The sequence below is a fragment of the Aotus nancymaae genome, unplaced genomic scaffold (assembly GCF_030222135.1).
Source record: "Aotus nancymaae isolate 86718 unplaced genomic scaffold, 86718_ANA_hifiasm-v0.15.2.pri h1tg000058l, whole genome shotgun sequence".
Classification (NCBI taxonomy): Eukaryota; Metazoa; Chordata; class Mammalia; order Primates; family Aotidae; genus Aotus; species Aotus nancymaae.
The window spans coordinates 18,036,088-18,061,353 of NW_026988472.1; the positions used below are offsets into that span (position 1 = coordinate 18,036,088).

At 41.6% G+C, this 25,266-nt stretch overlaps 1 protein-coding gene across 2 annotated transcripts; it reads right to left on the bottom strand.

The window, feature by feature from the left end:
• Window positions 1-6,807: 6,807 nt before the first annotated feature.
• DDX3X (DEAD-box helicase 3 X-linked) lies at window positions 6,808-22,318 on the bottom strand. 2 transcript variants are annotated; one of them, XM_012448140.3, is made up of 17 exons: window positions 21,946-22,318; window positions 18,762-18,819; window positions 17,645-17,692; window positions 15,398-15,530; window positions 14,350-14,508; window positions 14,167-14,266; window positions 13,645-13,780; window positions 12,900-12,985; window positions 12,665-12,763; window positions 12,380-12,540; window positions 11,609-11,753; window positions 11,380-11,524; window positions 10,597-10,778; window positions 10,389-10,506; window positions 9,999-10,152; window positions 9,566-9,702; window positions 6,808-9,375 (listed from the first exon to the last, which is right to left on the bottom strand). In XM_012448140.3, the coding sequence occupies exons 1-17, from the start codon at window positions 21,988-21,990 to the stop codon at window positions 9,296-9,298; spliced, it is 1,986 nt and encodes a 661-aa protein (XP_012303563.1). In that variant the 5' UTR covers window positions 21,991-22,318; the 3' UTR covers window positions 6,808-9,295. The 2 variants fall into 2 exon arrangements, with proteins under 2 accessions (XP_012303563.1, XP_012303562.1); XM_012448139.3 differs by having other exon boundaries at window positions 9,566-9,705.
• Window positions 22,319-25,266: the final 2,948 nt, after the last annotated feature.

A 25,266-nucleotide genomic window follows, 5' to 3' on the forward strand; every position in this document is an offset into this window, starting at 1 on the left:
AACTTAAAGGTAGAAAATTCCTTCCAAGTTTGGAATTAGCTGAATACTGCATTTTCTGCCCAGGCAGTTATTAACTTACTTGACTATTAGAAAGCGTCTATCTCTGTCCCCGATAGGAAACCTTCCAAAAGGTGCTTACAGACTAACAATGCTTACAGACTCATGCCTGCATGAGTTATGGTTGTCTTCAGCAGGAGGGTTGGTTGGTCTTAAATACCTAAGGCTGCCATGACTTCACACTGGACTCCTGAATATTTCTATGTGCACTTCCTTCACAAAATGTGGCATTTCATGGAGGCACCTGCTCCACAGAGGAGCACGATCCTAGGATGAACAAATAGGAGAATTCCATGTTAGGAAGTACTAGACAATCTTTACCGTTGTTGGATATTCTAAGTTCACAACATAAAAATAAGTTTAGGCTGGACACAGTGGCTCACGCCTGTAATCCCAGAACTTTGGGAGGCTGGGGTGGGAGAATCACTTGAGCTCAGGCGTTGGAGACCAGCCTGCGCAACACAGTGAGACCTTGTCTCTACTAAAAATAAAAATACGAAAATTAGCTGGGCGTGGTAGTGTGTACCCGTAGTCCCAGCTATTCAGGAGGCGAATTCAAGAGGCTTGCTTGAGCCCAGTGACAGAGCAAGACCCGACCCTGTCTCAAAAAAAAAAAAAGTTTTGGACTGAGCATAGTAAACATGTCAATTCTCCTCAAAACTGACCACTGATCTATAGGTTTAGCAGAATTACCATCAAAATTCCAGCGAGATTTGTTTTTACATAGAAAAAAAGCTTATTCTAAAATTTATGTGGAAAGGCGAATTAACTAGAAGAGCTAAATCACTTTGGCAAAACTATAACAAAGTGGGAGGAATTACTCTACCCAACTTTAAGACTTACTATATAGATAAAAATAATTGAGGCCAGGCTCAGTGGCTCACACTTGTAATCCCAGCACTTTGGGAGGCCAAGGTGAATGGATCACCTGAGGTCAGGGATTCAAGACCAGCCTGGCCAACATGGTGAAACCCCATCTCTACTAAAAATACAAAAATTATCTGGGCGTGGAGGTGCGCACCTGTAATCCCAGCTACTTGGGAGGCTGAGGCAGGAGAATTGCTTGCACCCAAGGAGGTGGAGGTTGTGGTGAGCCGAGATCACGCCACTACACTCCAGCCTGGGCAACAGAACGAGACTTTGTCTCAAAGAAAAAAAAAAAAGAAAAAAGAACTGCCCTTAGCCAGATGCAAGGTTTCATAACTCTGCACCTCACAACAATAAAAAATAATTTGAGTAGAAAAGAAATTAGTGCAGTATTCTGCAGAAATGGTGGAAGGATAGACACACAGATTAATGAAACAGATTTGAGAACCTAGAAATAGACTCACACAAGGACAGCCAACTAATTTTTGACAAAATACAAAAGCAATTCGATGGAGAAAGGACAGTTTTTTTGACAAATGATGCTAGAACAATTGGACATCTGTAGATTTAATAAATGAACCTCAACCTACACCTCACACTTTTTAAATGGACTCAAAATGGATCACAGATTTAAATGTAAAACTACAAATTTAGAAGAAAAGAAAAGCAGGTGGAAATCTTTAGGACGTAGGGCTAGGTGAAGTGTTCTACATGACACGGAAAGCATGATCCATAAAAGAAATACTGGCCGGGCAAGGTGGCTCACGCCTGTAATCCCAGCACTTTGGGAGGCCAAGGCAGGTGGATCACCTGAGGTCAGGAGTTCGAGACCAGTGGTAAAACCCCATCTCTACTAAAAATAAAAAAATTAGCCATTAGCCGGGTGCCTGTAATCCTAGCTACTCAGGAGGCTGAGGCACGAGAATGGCTTGAACCTGGGAGGCAGATATTGCAGTGAGCCGAGATCACGCCACTTCACTCCAGCCTGGGTGACAGAGTGGGACTCTGTCTCAAAAAGAAAGAAAAAGAAAGAAAGAAAGAGAGAGAGAGAGAAAGAAAGAAAGAGAAAGAAAGAAAGAAAGAAGAAAGAAAGAAAGAAAAGGAAATACTGACAAATTGGACTACATCAAAATTTTAAATGTTAAAGAACAATTAAAAGCTTTTGCTCTGCAAAAGACCTTGTTAAGATGAAAAGCTACGTATTGAGAGAAAATATTTGCAAACTGACAAAAAGACTTGTACTTAGAATAAAGAACTCTCAAAACTCAACAGTAAAAAACTATCAATTTAAAAATGAGCAAAAGGCCGGGCGCAGTGGCTCACGCCTATAATCCCAGCACTTTGGGAGGCCGAGGCGGGTGGATCACAAGGTCAAGAGATCTCGAGACCATCCTGGTCAACAAGGTGAAACCCCGTCTCTACTAAAAATACAAAAATTAGCTGGGCATGGTGGCGCACGCCTGTAGTCCCAGCTACTCGGGAGGCTGAGGTAGGAGAATTGCTTGAACTCAGGAGGTGGAGGTTGCGGTGAGCCGAGATCGTGCCATTGCACTTCAGCCTGGGTAACAAGAGCGAAACTCCATCTCAAAAAAAAAAAAAAAAAAAGAGCAAAAGACACAGACATATATTTTACCAAAAAGAATACAAGGATGGCAAATAAGCACATGAAAAGATGTTCAACATCACCAGCCATTAGAGAAACACAAATTAAGACAATGAGATATTACTTCACACCAATTAGAGCAGCCACAATTTTAAAATAATGACAGGCCTGGTGTGGTGGCTCACACCTATAATCCCAGCACTTTGAGAGTGCTGGGCAAGGTGGAAGGATTACTTGACCCCAGAAATTTAAGACTAGCCTGGGCAACATAGTGAGACCCCATCTCTAAAAAAAAAAAAAAAAATAGCCAGGCATGGTGGTGCACACCTGTGGTCCCAATTGCTCAGGAGTTTGAGGTGGGAAGGATTGCTTGAGCCTGGGAGGTTGAGGCTGCTGTGAGTTGTGGTCACACCAGCCTGGGCAACTCTATCTCAAAAAATAAAAATAAAAAAGAGGTAGCTCAAGGGAGATCACTGTGATGATGGAACCATTCTGTGGAGGGGGTTACACAAATCTACACATAGGATAAAACTGCGCAGAACTACATACATGAGTGCCTACAACTGAGTAACTGGTGAAATTGGAATAGGGTCTGTGGATTGTACCAATGGCAATTTCCTGGTTTTGTACTACAGCATGCCAGATGTTACCATTGGGGGAAACTGGGTGAAGGGTACAGTGGAATCTCTCTGTGCTGTTTTTGCAACTTCCTGTGAATCTATAAAGTTTTATTAGAAAATACATCTTAATTGTATAAAATTTGCTCAGGAAAGGATAAAGCAGCAGAAAATCTTTATAATTTCAACCAGAAGCAAGAACTATTATTTTAGCAGATTTCCTTCTGGTCTTCTACGTATTTTCAAAATACTTGAGATCATTCTGCACACTGAGATGTAACCTACTTTTTCCTCTACCCACTGGAGCAAGTATTTTCTCTATGTCACTAGTAATTGTAAATGGCAGCTTTATATATATATATATAATTGTTTTTCTTTTTTTGAGACAGAGTCTTACTCTGTTGCTGATGCTGGAGTACAGTGGCACAAACTTGGCTCACTGCAACCTTCGCCTCCTCGGTTCAAGCGATTCTTCTGCTTCAGCCTCCCAAATAGCTGGGATTACAAGCGCGCACCACCATGCCCTGCTAATTTTTTTGTATTTTTAGTAGAGACAAGGTTTCGCCATGTTGGCCAGGCTAGTTTCAAACTCCTGAACTCTGACAATCCACTGACCTTCCAATGTGCTGGGATCACAGGCGTGAGCCACCACACCCAGCCAGCAGCTTAATATTGAGTACAATATATAATATTTTAAAACATTAATTTAGCTCTGATTCTAGTTAGAAGGAACAAGGTGAGCAAAAACTACGGCAGAGGCAGAAGCAAGCACAGGATGTGTCTAGACAGTAGCATGACGTTCAACTACAGGATAAGGTCTGGGAATAAGTTAAAGCTGCAATGATAGATTAGAACCACCACCATAGGGGCCACGTAATAGAATGCCATTAATTTGTTTGCAATATCTGTTTTAATTTGGAATATAGAGATGCTTCCACCATGAAGAACCAGAAACATCATGGCAATGCTAAGTTGGAAACAGATGACAAAGAGAAGGGGAGAGAACAGTGGACGCCACACCTGAGCCTGCTCTATCAGAATTGCCTGGGGAGCTTTAGGAATAAAAACACAAGCAAAAACCAAAACCAAAACCAGATTCCCGAGAGAACCCCAGAGGTGGATGATCCTGTTAGGAGAGCTGCCCTAGAATCATTTCCCAGGTACTTTCTGTTGCAACACCAAGTTGGAGAAACATAAAAGAAAACGGCTAGGTTCCAAGAAAGAAAAGACTAATCTAAATTAATCACTACATCTCCCAGTGCCAATACTCAAGCAGACACCAAATCAGGTTTTGAATGCACCCTAAGTCAACCCTCGCCTTGCACTGAAAGATCCCATCAGGTGATTGAGGTCTGGAGGAGAGGTTCAGGGACCATTCTGCATACCACTAATGTTAATTGACTGTTAGGTAGATAAGATGGGCTGCTGTGAATAGAATGAATGGAAAAGGAAGTGAATGGAGGATTTCCAATGAAAGATAGGAAGCACTTTACTTCTCTCAAAAAATGAAACATCTTCAATGTAACAAGGAAGACAGTAAATATCCAGAAAACCATGATTGCATCTGCTTCACAGTAACATCAGGACTAAAATTGGATATACATCCACAGAAAACCTTAGAATATAAATGTGTCATAGTACTGATAGGCCTGCCTAATGAGCTTTGAAGAGTGGGGAGGAAATTGGGGACGTGGCTGGTCCCCTAGAGAGGAGATAGTATTTCATTTAAATCACTAAACAGTATCTCATCTTATGTATATATTTAGTTTATCCATTTGCCAGTTGATGGACATGTTTTCACTTTTTGGTTACAATGAATAATGCTTCAAAACCTTCACATACTTAGCATTTTCATTTCTCCTGGGGAGAATCCTCCTAGGAGTGAAATTGCTGACTTTATTATGTTTATCTTGTTTTGAGACACCTATTCCCTGCTCTTAAATTGTATTGGTCTGTTTTCTTCCACGATAAACATCTTTCCAAGTCACAAAGTATGCTTCCGTAATATAATTAAACAGTGCTTTGTCGGAAAAGTCCTTTCTCAGACTTATCCTAAAGAAAACCCAGTCAAGTGTGTAGAGAAAACTCAGAGGAAAAAAAATGAGGAAACTGAATAGTAGTCATTAGAGAGGACAGCCACATTAGAAACGACACTAAACATGCTGAAAAATAGATCATAAACTGAAATGAGGACATGGAGCAAAGCAGGTTTAAATATACCCAGAATTGTATTAAAAATAGAATGGGACAGAAAAAAGCAACGAGTCCTAAAACTTTCAAAGCCCTGTATCTACAGTAAGTGGAACCTCTGCATTCTGGGAGTGGTGAGGCCGAATCAACAATATATTAGTCACTGAGCTCCAAAGAACAAGCCTGTGGCCATTCATGCAGGTCACTTAAGAGTATAGGAGCAAGGAAAATCTATTTTTTTAAGCATGAAGGTTAGACACAGCTCCTATAAAGCCATTTTTAAAATCCTGAGTTGAAATTAAGAATCCAGGAAACACATTAACAGAGCACGAGTGACAATTGCATTTAAATGCAATTAAACCAGAGATTAATGTAGTATGTAAACATAAATGAATGTCACCATAATCCTAACCATGCTAGACTAGAAATAATCTCAAATTTTTGCAGTTCCGCCAGGGCAGACTGTCGTGTTCACTCCTAATTCACATAAAGGGGACCCCTCTCCTTAGTATCCAATTTCACTCCACCAGTCACTTTTGTCTATTATTTGATCTAGCAATCCCAAGCCTTACCATGCTTATTTTGACTAAACAGACTCCTAAGTACCATCGTTTTTTCAATCTTCAAAATCCATTTGGCCATGTTTCAAAATTCTGTCCTAAATACTTAGGCTTAGAGTTCAACCATGCTTCCTTACCATGCAAAAAATTATTATCATACTGCAAACCTTCAACTTACGGTGAAACAAAAGCTGAATACACATATTCATTAGGATGAACCATATCAAACTGCTAGTATTTGGCCATTTTTACCCAAAACCAGTAATTTCTTATGGCTCAACCTAACGAAACACCTATGCACATGTAGTAGTAACCAATTGCAGCATGTACAGTAGTAGGCTGCTAGATGTATGGTAGACATCTATTACCAGCTTTTTTAAAGGAGAAGGTCCTTGCTGTATGTTGCCCAGGCTGGACTTCAACTCCTGGGCTCAAGCAATCTTCCTGCCCTCCAGCTTCCAACTAAGCTAGCACTACAGGGCCACATCATCATCACACCTGGCCCAAATACATTCTTGATTCCTTCCCTAAGTACATACTTACCATCACTTGTACTACTAACACTTGATTTTATCCTGCTCATTCTTTCACTGTTCATTCTTCGTTATCAGATACTTAAAAGAACAGAGACTCTCACCCATGTCAAATTGTTCAAAGTACAAGCCAATTTCTAATATACGCTGTACATCAAGAAGGGCCTTTTAGATTTCCATCTATTACAAAAATCCTGTTTCACTTTATTTCAAACATACACCATCTTCATTTTTCATTGTAAATACTTGTATCATTCTGTATCCCCAAAAAACAACACTGGACAACCAAAAAAATAACATTTTACAATTTTTCAGGCAAGAGCACAACTTTATTTTCACCTCTGAAAATAAACCACAATTAACAACAACAAAGGAGACTGTGCAGTTCAACTTTTTATTTTAATAAAATCAGAATATGCACAGCACATGCAGTGCTAGCATCTAAACTAATACAATAAGCAATTACTAAAGCTACAGTGACTTGAGTTTCAATCTTCACATTCAGCAAGTTTAAATCCTTACATATTTTTGAAACCTTATTAACTGAAAATATTGCTTGCTGATAAAACTTGCTCAAACGCTATTGCTGAATGTACAAGTCACTGATTATGCCAATACAACAAAGATAACCACATGTTTGAGGATTGCAATGTGCCAGACATTCACTGAAAAAAAAAAAAAAAAAACACACAACTAAACAAAATTCACACAACAAACATCTGAGAATCTGTGGACACTTCATATCAGTGTTTTGAAGTGTTTCATTAATATCTTAAGACAAGTGTATCAAAACCTTGGCATTATTTAATTTCAAGTCGCCAATTTTGTTTTTACTAACATCAGAAAGTTATGGCTACACTGCCAACGCCGGGTCTGCTTAATTTGACTTAAGAGTTTAATATGACTTAACATTAAAAGCTCACACTACCCCGAAATATATAATTTCACGCATACGGTGACATTCAACATTCAAGTGCCAGTGTTTTTGTACTGTCTTTTGGTCAAGTTTCTTTAAACTTTCAAAGAATCACTTTTAGGCTTACAAAAATAAATATTTGTCAAAATGTTCAATAAATATTACATAAAACTAGCAGCAAAAAGTATCTAGAAATCTGTCGTGTGCAAATAGTTTTCTTCCCAACTATCATTCCCATGGTCCCAAATAAATTTTAGAATCTAGTCCCATCCCCTTCCTAGACAAGCTGCGTTCAACAATCTCCAAGAGACAAAATAAGATTGGAAGTTTAAGGACACGCACACAAGACATATATATAAAATTCTCTGAATGTGCAATAAAAGAAGTACTTTGTAAAAAGTTATGGGCAAAATGTACAAGGGCCTAAACCTAGACTAATTGAAATAGCACCATAACAAATGACCTCAATACTGTCAAGTGCACCTACTTAATAAAAGTTTTAGAACAAGGCACAATACACTTGAAAATCTATTGCACTTTAGGAAATTTTTGCCGTCTTCCTATGCCACTGTAAAAAGATGGAGCGTTTTGATCACCGCATTCTGGCCACAAAGTTAGCACAGAATTCAAAGTGGCAGAGGCATTTTAGTGGTGGACAATGCTCATCTTTGGCCAGATTTAGCATAAACAGACTATAAATACAATGGAAACCTATGCAACTAAAACTGACTAAAACTGCACTGTAGAGCAGAATCGACACCTTGTGCAGTTATGTACATATTTCCAACCTGTGTGATCTCAAAGATTTCAGTTTTACTCTTCTGGAGCCATTTTTACAAAGTCTATAGTAAGCCAGTTTAACATCTCAACGCAGCTTGAACAGAGTAATGTGAATCGGCATTTAAAATAAAGCCTGCTGCATTAATTCTTCCTGTTCATACCCTCTTGACCAAAAAACATCAACACTAGCATGCGTTATTAGACCAAAAATCATCCAGGGCCCTAATGAGGGCTGGTCATTGCTGTGGTCAGCCATTCTACCATTTCAATTTCATTTATGGCAGGCATTTAAAAAGTCTAAGTAGATGAATTCTCCTAAAAACCTATTTCAAGTTATCAGACCTTTAAACTTTCCCTGTAATAGTATGCCCACATTTGGCTAGCTCATTAATTAATGATCTGCCTAAACGCTGAAAGAGGAATTGCTGTATTTACTTGCATTAACTTTGAAAACAGTGCTTTGAATGTATGCATGTATTCATACATCACCTCATCATGACTGGAATGGCTTGTTTAAAGACTATCAGGTTCTAAATACCTATCCAGGATAGAGTGAGCAAATCAGAACTTTAACTTAATACAGTTTGCCACATTAGAAACTAATTCCATTAATATGCTTCAAGACGTTTGTTTTCCCCCAATCTGCAAGTATCAAAAAGCCCTAATGCAGGCTACCGCATAAGTTTTTCCTTATAATATTTATGGATGAATCGATGATTCCTGTTAAGTTGTAATCACACCTGTGTGCCAAGGTTTGATTTTAGCCCAAGTTCAGTAAATTTATTTTGTCAAAACAATTGATATCTTGAGCATTACTGAGCCAACAGGACATCAAAATAAAAAGTTGTCTAAAGTTAAAGGCACAGTACATTAACAAACAAATGATCCTCAGTCACAAAATTATAAATGCAGTTTGGGATGGGGGTAGGCGGGAGGGGAGTTAATCCAAACTACAGCAATGAAGCCTTCAAACCACCTTCTGAACAGGGCTGCTGATTGTTCCTTTCATTTCTTCTTGTGACCTTGAGCTCCCTTAAAAAAAAAATTTCAGTGGAGAATCACAGCTGGTAATGTACTGCGAGTTCTTGAAGCTACACAAGGTATAGTCTGGCTAAGTTACATGTGGTTTCCATATTAGCTTGTTTGGCAGGGTGACCTACTGCAAAGCAGGCTCAGTTACCCCACCAGTCAACCCCCTGGGAGTTATAATTTCCTCCATATCCATCACTGTTGTAAAAGCCTCCATAGCCACCTAATGAGAGATTTAAAAGAGAGATAAATTAATGAAGTTATCCATCATTAAATACAATCCTTCCCTTAAGTACTTTGCCATCAAGTTTCTATAGTGCTCAACTTCCCCAATGGTTTAATTAGGCTTTGAAAAAGATGACTAAAAGGAAAAAAGCCCTTCCCAAAGCTATGAAGTTACAGATTAACACTACCTCCACCAAATCCTCTGCTGCTGCCGTGGCCACCTCCGCCACTGCGGCTGCTGCTTGCACGGCTGCTGCTGAAGCTGGAACTGCTGGCACCGCTACTTTGTCGGTAGTCTCTGGCACCAAACCCTCCGCTAAATCTGCTACTATAGGAAAAAAATTGTGTTGGTTCACATGAAGATGAAATTCCACTAAAGTAACCTAACTCTTATATACTTCCCAATGACCAATTTCTAATTTTTCCATTCAAACAATTCCCCATCCAGCCATATTTCCCCCAACAGATACAACCCCTTAACCAAAGAATCTAGGAAGCCTAAGATAATTAAGCTTTTTGAATACTGCAAAGTTAACCCTGGATGTTATGCATGCAGAGGAAACACTAGGAACTGTAAGTGAACACCCATTCCCCTCATTATATGCCATCTGTATACCTCACCTCTTAGAACGTCCACGACTGCTACCCTTGTAGTGGTGTTCATAAGCCATGTTTTCTAACCAAGATGGCACTTCTTGTTTAGCTTCAACAAGAAGATCCAACAAATCCTTAGTAATGTTTATGTTTCTCTCATTAAAGAATGAGGTTGCCAGGCCTGAAAGTTTCCAAAAAGGCGTATTAACAAAGGTCTTCCATAAAGTAACCTGCGACTGTTCTTATTTTCTCATGTAAAATTTTTTAAATATTACAATCTAATACTTAAACAAGCGATTTGAGCAAAACCTAACCTATCACGTTCATTGTTAAAAATATATTTTAGATCCTAGTAAGCTCTTTGCTGCATGCATCACAATGAAAAACAATGAAACCATCAAGTAATCAAATACTTACCAAGGTTTCCTACACGTCCTGTACGACCAATGCGATGTACATATTCTTCAATATCACTTGGCAAATCAAAATTGATAACATGTTTCACATTTGAAATGTCCAGTCCTCTTGCTGCTACCTGGAAAATAACGTTTATTAGATATGGCCCACTTAAAAGAAAACAAATACTTGAACATGCTCAACTTGAGTAAAAGATGTTTATACATACTGCTGTAGCCACTAGAATTGGGCTTTTTCCTGAGCGGAACTGGTGAAGAGCCTCTTCCCTATCCCTCTGAGAACGGTCTCCATGGATACTTGTACATGCATATCCTTCATGGTATAAGAAATCCTCCAGAGAATCTGCACCCTTTTTGGTCTCCACAAACACTAAGGTCAGTGAATCCTTGCCTATAGTTGAAAAATTACAGGTTTTTATCACTAATATGGCTCAGTTCTCTTTGCACTTACAAAATATGCACAATTTTAATGTGTCAATTAAAATACATATATATATCTTCTTAAAAACAGGCTCTTAACAGCATGTTTTAAATTGAGAAGGAAAAGTAACGAGGGTAATCGAAATATATTTAAAAGATGGGGGTCTCGCTCTATTGCCCAAGCTGGGCACTGGCTATTCACAGGTGACACGACACACTATAGCCTCAGCCTGCCAAGGAGCTGGGACTACAGGCTGCACTCAGCCCAAATGAAAATTACTCATAATTTTAGCTGGGCGCAGTAGTTTGTGTCTACAGTCCCAGCCACTCTGGAGGCTTATGCCTATCAGGAGTCCACACTAAGTTTGGCATCAACGTGGTAACCTCCTGGGAGCAAGGAAGCACCCGGTTGCCTAAGGAGGGGTGAACTAGCCCAGGTCAGAAACAGAGCAGGTCAAATATTCCTGTGCTGATCAGTAATGGGATTGTGCCTGTGAATAACCCCTATGCCCCAGCCTGGGCAACACAGAGAAACCCTCATCTCTAGAAAAATAAAAAATTCATAATTTTACCTGTTGCATTTAGGAGGTCAAGCAGAAATGACCGTTTGTCTGATTCTTCGACCCAAACTACTTTCTGCGTGATGTTTTCAGAGGTAGAGCCAACTCTTCCTACAGCCAAGAAGATATATTCATCTAAGAAATCACGAGCCAGCATCTGGAAGAAAAAAAAAATTTTTTTCATTAGCTGCTGAGATAAACAAATTTCTAAATAAATAAAATTTGCAACATCAAACAGTACCTGTATTTCCTTAGGAAAAGTAGCACTAAACATCATAGTGTGGCGGACACCCTTTGGAGGCATAGTATCTTGTTCAACTATTCTACGTATCTGAGGCTCAAACCCCATATCCAACATCCGATCAGCTTCATCTAACACCAAGTATCTGTCATGTCATGGGGGAAAAAAAACAAGCCTGAGTTTAGAATTTGAGGAGAAATCAAGAGATGGTCTTGGTATGGCTGTTAGTACAATTGTAATTACCATTGTATAAATTATTACAAATATATATTCATTAAGTTGGTTCCTCATATTGCGTAATTTTAAAGACACAGCACAGGATTCTTGCCACTACATAAGTCATCCAAGATCACATAGCCAAATTAGCTCTTCCTAGATGACTGTCCCATGAGCTGGTCATTCTAAGCCTCCACCAAGATGTTACTGATTTTTCAACATTAAAATTACAACGAACAAGCTTTTTGTAAAAGTTACATGACTGAAATACATCACTTCTCAATCTTAAAATTGGTCAGGAATTCGAGAACAGTCTGACCAACATGGAGAAACCTTGTCTCTAACTAAAAATACAAAAACTAGCTGGGCACAGTGGCACATGCCTGTAATCCCAGCTACTCAGGAGGCTGAGACAGGAGAATTGCTTGAACCCGGGAGGCAGAGGTTGCAGTGAGCAGAGATCGTGCTATTGCACTCCGGCCTGGGCAACAACAGTAAAACGACATCTCAAAAAAACAAAAAACACCATCTCAAAGAAACGAACAAAAAACATACTTGCAAAAATCTAATCCAATCTTTCCTCTTTCCATCATATCCACCAGACGTCCTGGCGTGGCTACTAACAAGTGGCATCCACGTTCCAAGTCTCGAATCTGCTGACCAATATCGGCACCACCATAAACCACGCAAGGACGAACTCTAGATCGGTATGAAAACTGTAAGCAAAAAAAATGTTATGAACTTCAAAGTCAAAATTTTTACGCTATCATTTTTACATGATCATAAAACATTTAATTAGAATCAATGAAAAAGCTAGTAATCACTGAAACTAATACTTACTTTTCTGGCTTCCTCATAGATCTGTACTGCCAACTCTCTCGTTGGTGCTAATACCAAGGAGATTGGGTATTGTTTGCGGCGTCCATACCTTCCATTTTCCTAAGAAATGAGTTAATTTTTAAGTTAACTCCACCTAATACTTTTGTAATTTACAGATTACAGATTACACTTGAAAACTGTTTTTCATTAGACTGAAGTTCTACAATAATTTCCCATTTTATAAAGAAATGTCTACCTTCATGGCCCTCAAAGCCTCGCCTGGACCATCTGAGTAAATCTGACTCAAGATAGGCAAGAGAAATGCTGCAGTTTTTCCAGACCCTGTTTAAAAACAAACAAACAAACAAACAAACCCCGTTCATTACTTTTGAACAGACATTGGTAGATGAGTGTCCCCTGGCCCTTTTTTGAGATGGAGTCTTGCTCTATCGCCCAGGCTGGATGGAGTGCAGTGGTGCGATCTTATTAGCTCACTACAACCTCCACCTCCCAGGTTCAAACAATTCTCCTGCCTCAGCCTCTCACCATCATGCCCGGTTAATTTTTGTATTTTCAGTAAAGACAGGGTTTCACCATGTTGGCCAAGCTGGTATTGAACTCCTGATCTTGTGATTCACCAGCCTCAGCCTCTGAAGTGCTGGGATTACTAGCATGAGCCACTGCGCCCTGCTGATGACAGTGTTTAACTGCCTTATTACTAGTAATTAGTACTTTTAGTTTATGGTCAAATTAAGTTTTCCAAAAAGTGGCTTCTTTGGTCCATCTATGAGAGAAGTCAGCAAACAGACTATTTTTGTAAATAAAGCTCTTATGGAATACAGCCATATCCAATAATTTACGTATCATCTATGGCTTCTTTCACACTCCAATAGCCGTGCTTGAGCAGCTGCAAAACCACATGGCCCATAAAAACCAAAATATTTTGTCTAGTCCTTTATAGAACAAATATGATAATGTTTACTCTTATCAGCTGAGCTTACCTGTTTGGGCACAAGCCATCAGGTCTCTTTTCTCTTTGATAATAGGAATAGCATGCTTTTGCACTGGAGTTGGGCGAGTATAACGAGTAAGCTCAATGTTTCCCATGATAATTTCTCCCATCTCAACATCACTGAACTGTTAAGAAATTCAATGGGGTTAGAAATGCTATCTAGAGCCATTTTCTGTTTTATGCTAGTAATAGAAATAACCAACTAACAGCTAATTTGTAACTCAGTTTATAGTTGCTTTAAGTAAAATTATCATATTATACTTTGAGAAAAATGAATCCCCAGGCTTAATGTACATTGGAGAAGACTGTGGGTTCTTCCTATGTTTGACCCATTTTCGATTTCAGGTAATAAATTATTCATAATGGTGACACTGAACTCAACTTCTCCTTTTCCACAAACCTATGAACTTTGGTCTACATATGACTTTATGAAGCCCATCTCACATTCTAACATACCATGAAAACACTGACATCTCCCTGTGTCTTAAAAAGTCAAGCAAAAAATACTTACACTTTCAATATGTGGAGGACAGTTGTTGCCTGTTGCCTCAACTGGAATGTCATCGTATTTCTCAAAATTAATCCCAGTGTTGCCTCCAGAGAAGAGTTCCCTCAAATCAAAAGATTGGTAAATTCACTTGTTATACTAGCTAATAAGGCTTCATCACAAGTAACATACATTTCAAAAACTTACTGTTCCAAGCGTTCACTTGGTGGGAGTGGTTTTGACCAATCATCTTCATCTGATTTGTCACACCAGCGACTGTTTCCACCACGTTCAAATTTGCCAAAGCCACTTCTGTCACTACGGCTGCTAATGCCGTCATAATCACTCCGTCCACGATCATCAAATCTGAACAGCACAAGCGATTAATCAGAATCGCATCATTTAACCATTATCAGATTTCTACCCCTACTCTAGAACTGTATCTGGAGAGTTAAGTTATGGCTAACTACAAAGATGTCATCAAGCCAATTCTGAGTTATTTGACAATTAAGAGTCTCTAACCAGTATCATTTACGTAACCTCATTTTCTAAAATTAGTAACCTTTATATTTCTATAAAGTTTTATAGCCTAAAAGGCCTCACAGATGCCACAATTAAGAATCAACGTTTTTTGGTTGAATTCCTTCACTTCACAGGACAGTTAAAAAAAAACAAAAAAGTATCAAGGTTTTATCTGAAATTGGCACACAGTTCACAACCTTCATTTAAAGTGCTCAAATATATTTAGTGGTGGGGAAAAAAAGAAAATAATACACCAAATATCAATCGTCCTAGTTATACTAGGATTTCATTTAAAGGACAATTCACCCGTGTGACAGATTTTGGATAAAAAGTAGAAAATTATCCTTACTTGAACTAAGATGTTTTTAGAGTTTTAGGTCTGTTTGCGAAAAATCAGGACACAGGACTAACCACAGCTATTAGGCACGTGGGGTCAGTTCACCACACTTGTGTAATCAAAAATCCAACGTGTTTAAAAATTGTTATAGAGTCCACAAAAATCCCAACCAAATTAGGTCATTCACTAGATGTACTCTTAAGTAGAACATAGAAAACTCGAGAAATAAAAAAAAGTAATTGATTACACATTATGCCAATGACCATATTCCAATTTTCATCTAATTCGATGTAACAGGTTCAACGTAGCAAAAGCCTCTCACATCCAAATAGGTGGTCAGGATAAAATTAAACTGTTACTATATACACATATAAGGTGAGAAGATAAATCACTTACCTTCCCCTTGATCCACTTCCACGATCACTGAAGAAGCTAGACTTCCCTCTTGAATCACTGCGAGATCCAAAACTGCTATACGCATCCTTATCTTTGCTAGAACTCCACCCTGAACTGTCTTTATCGTAGAAACCTTCAATTAAAAAAGCACAAATCCATTTTATTATTAATGAGAAATAGGAACCATATTAAGGTATTATCAATCTTTCTGAATTTGAAGGCCTCCACTATCTTATCTCTGTGGGCTTGAGGTTCAATCTCAAGGTATTCCTACCATGGCACTGTAAGAGAACCAAGATTTAGAGCTGGTTTACACCAAGACAACGTTTGTAATTACTGTCCACTGGCTGGGCACGGTGGCTCACATCTGTTAATTCCAGCACTTTGGGAGGCCGAGGTGGGCGGCTCACCTGAGGTCAGGAGTTTGAGACCAGCCTGACCAACAAGGAGAAACCCTGTCTCTATTAAAAATACAAAATTAGGCAGGCGTGGTGGTGCATGCCTGTAATCCCAGCTACTCGAGAGGCTGAGTCAGGAGAATTGCTTGAACCCGGGAGGCGGAGGCTGCAGTGAACTGAGATCAAGCCATTGCACTCCAGACTGGGGGACAGAGCAAGACTCCATCTCAAAAAAAAAGAAAAAGAAAAAGAAAATCCTGTACAGTAAATCAAGCAATCTGATAGTCTAAGAATGTTTCTGAATGAATACCACTTCTAAGTGGTCAATAGCTTTGCCTTTAACACATTGATGATGATATTGTTATATGACCATCACGATTTAATTTCCACTCATTTTATAGGTGTGAATTAGTTTACAAAGAAACCATTACCACCGTTTCCATATTTCTTGGAGGTGGTATTCATTTAGAACATTCTTAGACTGTCAGATTACTTGACTTAATATAGTATTTTTTCATTTCAATAGTATAAAGTACAAGAATACTACTGTCAAATGGTACTATTATTTTAGTGGTTCATCTGTTATAAGCTTGATGACAATCAGGAATACCTGGGAAAAAGGAAAATCCTCATCACTATATATTCTCAGTGTAAACAAGGTTCCTGGGTATAGCTATAAATATCCAGGTAAGGGGATGACAAACATGTAAATTAGCCCAAAGACAGGTAGAGGGTTTAAAGACAAGTAGAGGGTTTAACTAGCTTCAGCAACACCTTATTAAATAGTTTCTGAATTCAGTTACTTTTCTTCTGCCTTCTACCTCCTACCATTAAGCCAGTCAGGTGACCAACAGCCTTTGCTAGCCAAGAGTTGAGTGAGATTGCCACATCTCTTCCAGCTCTAAAACCTCTGTGATGCTACCATATACATGAGGGTCAATTCTGGTTAGTATACTAGGAATACTGAGAACATCCATGATGATAAAGACAAATTACACAGTAGCCTCCTCTAAAAAGAATATAATACTGACCAGGAGTGGTGGCTCACGCCTGTAATTTCAATACTTTGGGAGGCTTAGGCGGGCAAATCACTTAAGGTCAGGAGTTCGAGACCAGCCTGGCCAACACGGCAAAACCCCATCACTACTAAAAATACAGAAATTAGCCAGGTGTGGTGGTGCATGCCTGTGATCCCAGCTACTCAGGAGGCTGAGGCAGGAGAATCGCTTGAACCCAGAAGGCAGAGGATGCAGTGAGTTGAGACTGCAGCACTGTACTCTAGCCTGGGCAACAGACCAAGGTGCCGTCTCAAAAAAAAAAAAAAAGTGATCATCTGGTAGAAATAATACAGATTTTATATCCATGCATCACCAGGTCGGCGAAGCTAATACAGACTACACATATGGAGATGGAGGAACAACAGCAAACCATGTGCTCCCCTTTGGACTCTCCACACTTCCAATCTGCCTTTATCCAGTATCTTCCCTCCTCCTGATCTTTACTATTCCTGACCTTCCCTTTTCCTCCAAATTTTAGATCGTCTATTTTACATAATATAAAGCACCCAAACAGTTGTCCCATAATATTAAACATATACTAGCTGTTATCTATCACTACATTACAACTGCAACGGGAAGACACCAGATATTGTAATACATTTTGGACAAAACCTTTCAAAAGCAGCAAGGCGAGGAGATGAAATCGGAGAATCACTCCCAATCAATCCTGATAGAAGCATAGGGGAAGAACACAATGTTTAGACTTCCCGAAAATGCCTCATTCTCCTTAGGCTTCAACTTCTAAAAATGAGGCAAAAAACAGACCTAGGAAGTTACTTGTGAGGACTTACCTTTAGTAGCTTCTCGGTTCCTTAAATGAGGAGGAATATAGCGCCCTTCTAAAAAAAATTTATAAAATTAATTAGATGCCTAAAACCTTCCATTTAAATTTCTGCAACTAAAAAATGGCCCTGGGAAATTAAAATCTCCAGCCTTCCAGTCTGCTTACCTGGAAATTGAGGGGCAGGGGAAGAATCTACTTTAATTTTAAATGGGTTACTGCTTCATAAGGAGAACTCTGAAAGGTGTTTTTTAAAAAAAGCTGATTTGGAACCTAATAGTTGAAATCCACAAATTGAACACATTTAGCCACTAGTGGTCATTTAATGTGATTTTTTAAAAAAGGCCTGCTAGATTTGAGAGAACTGTCATTAAAAACTAAGAGGATCACTTATAGCATAAGTATTATTACTGTAACAACCTAAGACTACTCATGTAATTAAATGTCACAATCAGCCACCAAGTCTTTTGTTTCTATGCCAGTTAAGTCGCAAAACATACAATAAATACACAAGAAAAAGCTGCAAAGGGAAGTTAATTTCAAGGTATTGTAGGTTTTAATTTGGGGCTTGCTGAGTTTAAGGAAACTTGATAGTTGTTCCATATGCAGGCAGAATATAGCTTAAACTATGGTAAAGAAGCAAAAGTAGGCCGGAAGCAGTGGCTCACACCTATAATCCCAGCACTTTGGGAGGCTGCAGATCACCTGAGGTTGGGAGTTCAAGGTCAGCCTGACCAACACTGAGAAACCTCGTCTCTACTAAAAATACAAAATTAGCCAGGCGTGGTGGCACATGCCTGTAATCTCAGCTACTCAGGATGCTGAGGCAGGATAATCACTTGAACCCGGGAGACAGAGGCTGTGGTTAGCAGAGGTCAGGCCATGGCACTCCAGCCTGGGCAACAAGAGCGAAACTCTGTCTCAAAAAAAAAAAGATGAAGAAAAAAGAAAGGCAACGATGCTTTATATTGATCAGTAAGTACTACATAATTCTGTAACACAAAGTCTACATAATTCTTTATGCAGTAAAAACTGAAATGCAGATTTCTTAAAATTTAGATAAGCCCAGTGAAATCTTAAGATATTAAGCTCTAATATTCAATATATCCATAAGATGTTTTACTTACTGCTGGCCGTACTTCCTCCACTCTGATTTTCTGAAGAGTTCAGGTCTAGGCCAGCAAACTAGAAGAGAGAGAGATGGTTAGCAGCCCGTATGCTCACATACTATATTAAGACAAAACTAGTCCTGCTAGCATTTGTCAGCACTGCATTCAAGTAGTTGCCCTGTCCACTTCACAGGGTGGATATTCTTAATGGGAATGTGATTGAGAATGCTTTCAAGTTTGTAACAGTCTAAGTAATGCAAAATATTGCTATTGTATATACTGCAGAAGGCGGCACACCAAGATGCTTGTGCTATCCAGTAGAAACTGTCCAAATTTAAAATTCATTCATTCAAAATAAATTCTCACTGTAGAATGTTCCGTAATACAGGCTCCCTAATCACCAAACTAAAGCTTTCACTGAATCTCAAAATTATTCTTAAATGTCAAATAGAAAAGGGATTTTAGTGCCAATCATAAATGTTTCCAATGCCAACTTTCTGTAATACTTGATATTTTAAAATTAAATGCACACCACACCTGAAAAATGTCAAGACAAATTTTGAATTGACTGTTCTTTAGTTCTTTCACCCCAAATACTGCACAAGTATTTTTAGTAGGGTAGTACTCTTAAGAACAACAAAAAAATAGCAATATACCCACCACTTACAGAACACTACGTTAAGCACAATTCTGAAGTAGTTTGTTGTTTCATTTGTTTCTTTTGAGACAGTCTCTTCCTCTGTCACCCAGGCTGGAATTCAGTGGTATGATCTCAGCTCACTGCAACCCCCGCCTCAAGTATCTGGGATTACAGGGGTGTGCCACCACACTCCGCTACTTTTTGTATTTTTAGTAGCGACAGGATTTTGCCCTGTTGGGCCAGGCTGTTCTCCTGACCTCAGGTGATCACCTGCCTTGGCATCCCAAAGTATTGGGATTACAAGCACGAGCCCAGCCTGAAGTAGTTACCTATTTATTCTCCCATTTTAACATAACTTCAAGGATGACTTTGAATAAATAGCACAACTGGCATTCGATGCTCTTAAAGAGTAAGACATTTTAGTGCCTTTAATCTCTATTTCTACCCATCCCCTTACATTGATAGCTCAAAAGCTTCAACATTCTAGAAAAGGGTTATCTGCTACCTTCATAATGCTTTGTAACTAACCAGGAACTACTAACAAGTAGGGGGTTAAAACTGTAAATGCAGAAAGTGTTTCCTTTTTCTCAAAAAAGCCACAAAAGACCAAGTCACACAGTACTGTTGCCAACCTGTTTGCAAAAGACACGCTATGCCATGTTTATAAATCGTGTTTAAAGCTTAGTATGATACTGCCAAACTGCATGCATCATCAAATGGAGTCACCGAAAATTGGAAGCAGATGCTACACTTTTAAATAAAATGTTTAAAAGATGAGTGTAAGACTTCAGCCACCTAATTTCCAGAATTTCTATGAGCAAAAACACCACCACGCTCTCTCTTGCTGCCATTAGTTAAGAAACTGATAATTTAAAAGCACGGTAGGAACACAAACTTTATGTACTTGTCATAGTACATTTTGCTTTTTAAATAAGGTTCACTGCTGCCTGGAATCCTCAGACACTATAGCTAAATGGTAAAACTGGGAATACTGTGTGCTGCTGGTAGCAGATTTTTAAAATGTCTGTGTTCAATTCAACATGTGAAGTGTTAGCAATTAGAAGAGTTAATATAATTGGTTCATTAACGGGGGGAAATGCTCCCAAAAGAACAAATCGTTCGATTCCTTAAAAATAAATATTACACATGACTACATTAAAATATATATTCAATTAATTTGTGCCACTAAACTTCATCTCAGGATGATTTCGGAGTTTGTGAAATCAACTCTCTCCTAATTACAGTAGGCAGAAGTTTATTTAAAGGCTCCGCGTAAACCACACAAGAACTTATCTGAAGCCTGGTGCCACTGTTGCGGCGGGATGCAGACTTCCTGCCACCAAAGCCCATAACCTCCTCTCAGATCACACGTCCTTCTCTCCTCCGCCTCTAAAGCCTTAGAAAAGTGGGGTCTGGTTAAGAGAAAATATCTGGGGGCCTCGGACCCACTGCAAGATTTTATTCCACAGGCAGCAACAAGTCCACAACGAAACTGTTTACTTCCCCCCTAAAGCCGGGTGTTTTTCCAATGCCGGATTCCGGGATCAAACGTCACTAACATGAAGACACTCCTACAATCCGCGATGGCCTCTCCACCCCAGAAAAACAACGCGCGGCCCCCAGCTAATTCGCCACACAGGGACAATCTGGGGCAAGCAAGGAGGAGAAAGGGCCTCGCTGGTTCCCTAAGCTCCCCGCCGCGTCCAACCTCCCTCTCCAGAGCCCAGCGCGCAGCGGCACATTCCCGCCTCCCTCGCCTCCCTCCCCTCCCCTCTACACCCCGCCCCCACTCCTCCCCAATCTTCTGCGTCACAAAACTTTCCACTCCGGAAACGCGGCCTTCCAGGCCGCGGCGCCCGGCCCGCCGACCCTGCGGAAACTGGGTTGAAGCAAAAGGGCCGGCGGAAGAAGCCCAGGAGAAACAAGAAGCCCATTCCATCCTCCCTTCCAGGCCCTCGCCCGCCTGGGACCCGCTGTCTCCCGGGAGTGGGCCACAGCGCCGCCCAGCACCACACAAAAGAGGCTGCCGCCATTACCCGGAGCGAAGGCCACCCCCCCCCCTACCGCGCCGCACCGCCCCCTCCCACATTCCTGGGCCGCTTTCCACTCCTCGCTCGCAGGCACGCAAACACCCGATGCCGCCGGGTCTCCCGGACGGGAATCCAGGCTGCGCAGCAATGAGGGCTGAAGCCCTCCAGGCCAAAAGGGTCCCCAGTCGCGTCCTGCCGCGCTGCGCACTCCTCCAAGCCCCCCCTGCGTCACTCACCAGTCGGGTTTCGCGCGTGCGCGTCCCCGTGAAAGCGCGCGCACTCCCCCCTCAACGGCCGCCTGCGCAAGCACACACAAAAGCCGCCATTGTGCTCGGCCCGGGGACAATACAGCGGGCTAAGCTCCGGCCCTGGCGACAGCCCCAACCAACGTTCCTGCCGCCTCCCTGACCCTCCATAGCCCCGGGGCACCCAGGAACTGGAAAGTAAGGGTGCCGGTTAGCGCTGCGCCATTAGCCAGATTAGGTCAAGGGATTCACGCAGCAGCCAGCCCGGTGGGGTCCTTGAAACTCACTTGCTGGTCCAGCCCGAGCGCATTTTCCACCGCCACATGACTCATCCCTGAAGAGTACCGAGAACTCGGTGTCTTCTGCTGCTGAGCGAATGTTTTTGTTCCACCGCGAAGGCCGTGTCACGGGAGAACTGCGGCTCTGGAGCGCACGGCGCGGCCACGGATCTAATATACCCGCTCGAAACCCTGCTACGTCAGCACGTACAGCGTGTGCCCGCCCTTTCACACCGCAATCCCCCGCCGCGGCGACTTCTTCCCAGCTTCTGCGCGCTCCCTCAGATCTAACCTCACGGGATTTCCTACGCAGTCTCGTCGCCCCTCGTCGTCCTGCCTTGGAGCTCAGGGCGCCAAATGCTGTCCCAGTTCTCTCAAGCTACACTTCCCCTGCTCTCTGCTAAAACCGTGTTCTCAGCCTCGGAGTTCTCGAGATCTCGCGAGAACTGAAGTCTCCCGCTTTCCGCCAGCTAGGAGGCCTGAAAATATTAACCTAGGCCTCTTCCCTCCCCTTTCCAACCCTAAGCACTCAGCTTTCGTTTTTCCTTTTTTTGTCCAACAGTGGCCTTCACTCTTCTTCCTCTCTCAGTCCCTGGGCTTGGAGATGTGGTGGGATTTTACTAGTCTAATCTGCCCTCGCTCTTCCGCGTGTAGCCTCCTCGAAGTCGGAGCTAAGCAGAGTCCCAAAACCTAGAGGGCGGCAGGCCACGTGACCGCAGGTGTCGCGCGGGTGGCCATTTTGTGAAGCAGGAAACGGTGGTGTGAATATTGAGTGCTCGGGACTGGGGGGAGGGGTGGGAAGCGGAGAAGAGAGGGAAGTGGAGGAAGGAGGAGGGAGTAGACTAGGATGGTGACCGGGGCGGGAGTCGGGGATTTCCGCGGTGGTGGCCGGACACCTCTCTGCGCGGTTGCCTAGGCAGCGGGGGGCGCCGCCTAGAAACATACAACGGCCCCTCCTGCCCCAACCCCCAGACGTGTGCGCGCGCGCCCCCGCCCCCCGCGGCGAGAGAACAATGAGACAGTCACGCGCTGATCCAGAGCCGCCGCTGGCGCGCTCTCCCGGGACCCCGGCTCTCCGCAGGAATGTGGGCTACATTTGCTCCTAGTTTCCTCCCGCGGGTTGCCCAGCGGCTTAGGGCCAGTGGCCACCGGCACTGCGGGGACCCCGGGGGTGGTGAACGGCTCTTTTAGGGCCTAAGAGTGTCGGGAATTTTTGTAGCTGGTGCAACCTGGGCCTGCCGGAGGGGCTGCAACGGGGTTATCGGCCTGGGCTCGGGGTGACCCTTTAGCCGCTGCGGTGGATAAAGAACGGGAGGAAATGGGTTTCTGCCGTCGGAGGAACCTGTTCCCGTGGCTGCCTTCTAGGAAGGCCACCCCAAGTCTCGGCTTCGGTGCCGCAGGCCCTTAAACAGGAGAAAACGTGTTTACTAGTGGATCCCCGGCTTTGAGCCGGCGGCTGCACATCCGTGGTTTCTTATGACCGCTTTCCCCTTTCTCTTCTGACCCTCAACCTACGGAATTAAATAAAACGCAGTGGTTTGCACCACCCCCCAAAGGGTCTTCTGCTGCCAGAATTCAAATAGTTCGTGCTCATCACATAATTTACCATACACATAACTTCTCTCCCTTCCCAATTTTTAAACTCGAAATGGAAATTCGAATGTAACAGGGAGAATATCACACTGTGTTGGGGGCAAGTTGTTTAAAGGCTTGGAGTCTCAATTTTCTCATCTATAAAAGGAGTCAGCTACATTCCATAACCCTGTGAAAGATCCAACTCCTTTTCATAACTAGTATTTTCTAACGCCCCCTTTAACCATACTGAAATAACAAATCATAGGTAATATAATGTGAACCTACAAATAATTTCAAAGAACGTGACCTGTCTATTAAAAAACGAATGCAAAATGATTATAATAAAACCATACGTATTTTAATATGTAAATGCCCCCGCACAGCTACACTAACTGATGGTAAGATACTTGCCCAGTAGAGCCACAAATGCAAACTGGAAAGGTGTATTGATTTCACAACTCAAGTTCTATGAGCAACATTGCTACTGGGAACCTCATTTTCCAAAACGATGAACAATTAATAATGTTTAAATAAAACAGTACAATCTTCCTTCAATCGAAACAGTAGTTGCATTTGTGGCAAATTCAGGATCTATGGAAACTGGGCAAAGAAAATTTGTGTTCCTTCGTATAACAGGGTTAATTCTAAGCTTAGATGATAACGAACTAGTTTTTCACCGACATCAGTGTCCAGCGGTTCAGTTCTTCGCTGTATGGGACTGACCAGCATCACAGAGCATCCTAGCATGCCTGGCTCCTGCCCACTAAATGCCAGTAGCCCTTGCCAGTCATTGTGACAATCAGAAATACACAGATGTCTACAATGCCCCTTTGAGAGCCACTAGGTTTAATGATCATTAAGGTCCCTTCCTGCCCGGAGATTAGTGGATTTTCATGGAGCATTGGTGAGGGACCTCGGTTTTGTTTCAGTTTCGTTTTCCTATGAATCAGGGTAAACATGAATCATGTTCAAAAACTGAGTTCCGAAAGCTCTTCAAACTGCATATAGGAACAATGGGATGCACTGACTACCCTGGTTCTGGGCTTTGTTTTACTTTAGAGTAGAGCCGAGTACGGGGTACTGCCATGGGAGTACCTAAAAAGAATTAAAATATACAGCAGTTCCCTATTTTCAATTAACCCCTGCTCATAGGCATACTCAGTTCAAACCACCAGGGTATTTTGTTAATCAATATGTTATAATTGGAAAATCCAATTGGAGAGGAAGCGGGAAAACATACAAAGCTTTGTCTTCAAACACAGTCACTCTGAAAAAGAATGATGTGCACACTTGAGGCAGCTAAATAAATGAGCCAACTTTCACAGCACTCCAAATGACTTTTCCATTAAGCAGCATTTGCATATCTTTTCCACATGGCAGTTATTTGCAATTTTTATTTGAAGTGACCTAAAAAGGGCTAGAGATGGCTGAAACCAGGGAAATGTTTTTGCACGCTCCCTTTCTTAATGTTTCCAGGCATTTTGAGTGCTCATATTGATGCGAATGTACTTCCTGCAACACCACCCCATCCTTCTTCCACCCCCATCCCTGGAGGTAGGGCAGTGAACCAGAGCCTAGGAATTGCAATTCCTCTAACCAGCAATTCAGCTCCCTGCTTACAGGCACGGGGCAACTCCCTTGACAGTGTCTCGGCTTCCTTATTTATAGAGTTAGAATAAAAGTAGTACCTGTCGGCCGGGCGCGGTGCCTCACGCCTGTAATCCCAGCAGTTTGGGAGGCCAAGGCGGGGGGATC

Coding starts and splice junctions, on each gene's coding strand:
- DDX3X (XM_012448139.3), bottom strand. CDS start 21,990: ATGAGTCATGTGGCGGTGGAAAATGCGCTCGGGCTGGACCAGCAA. Junction 12,986..13,644: donor GATGGCTTGTGCCCAAACAG/GTAAGCTCAGCT, acceptor GTTTTTAAACAG/GGTCTGGAAAAACTGCAGCA. Junction 10,153..10,388: donor AGGACGTGTAGGAAACCTTG/GTAAGTATTTGA, acceptor GGAAACTTTCAG/GCCTGGCAACCTCATTCTTT.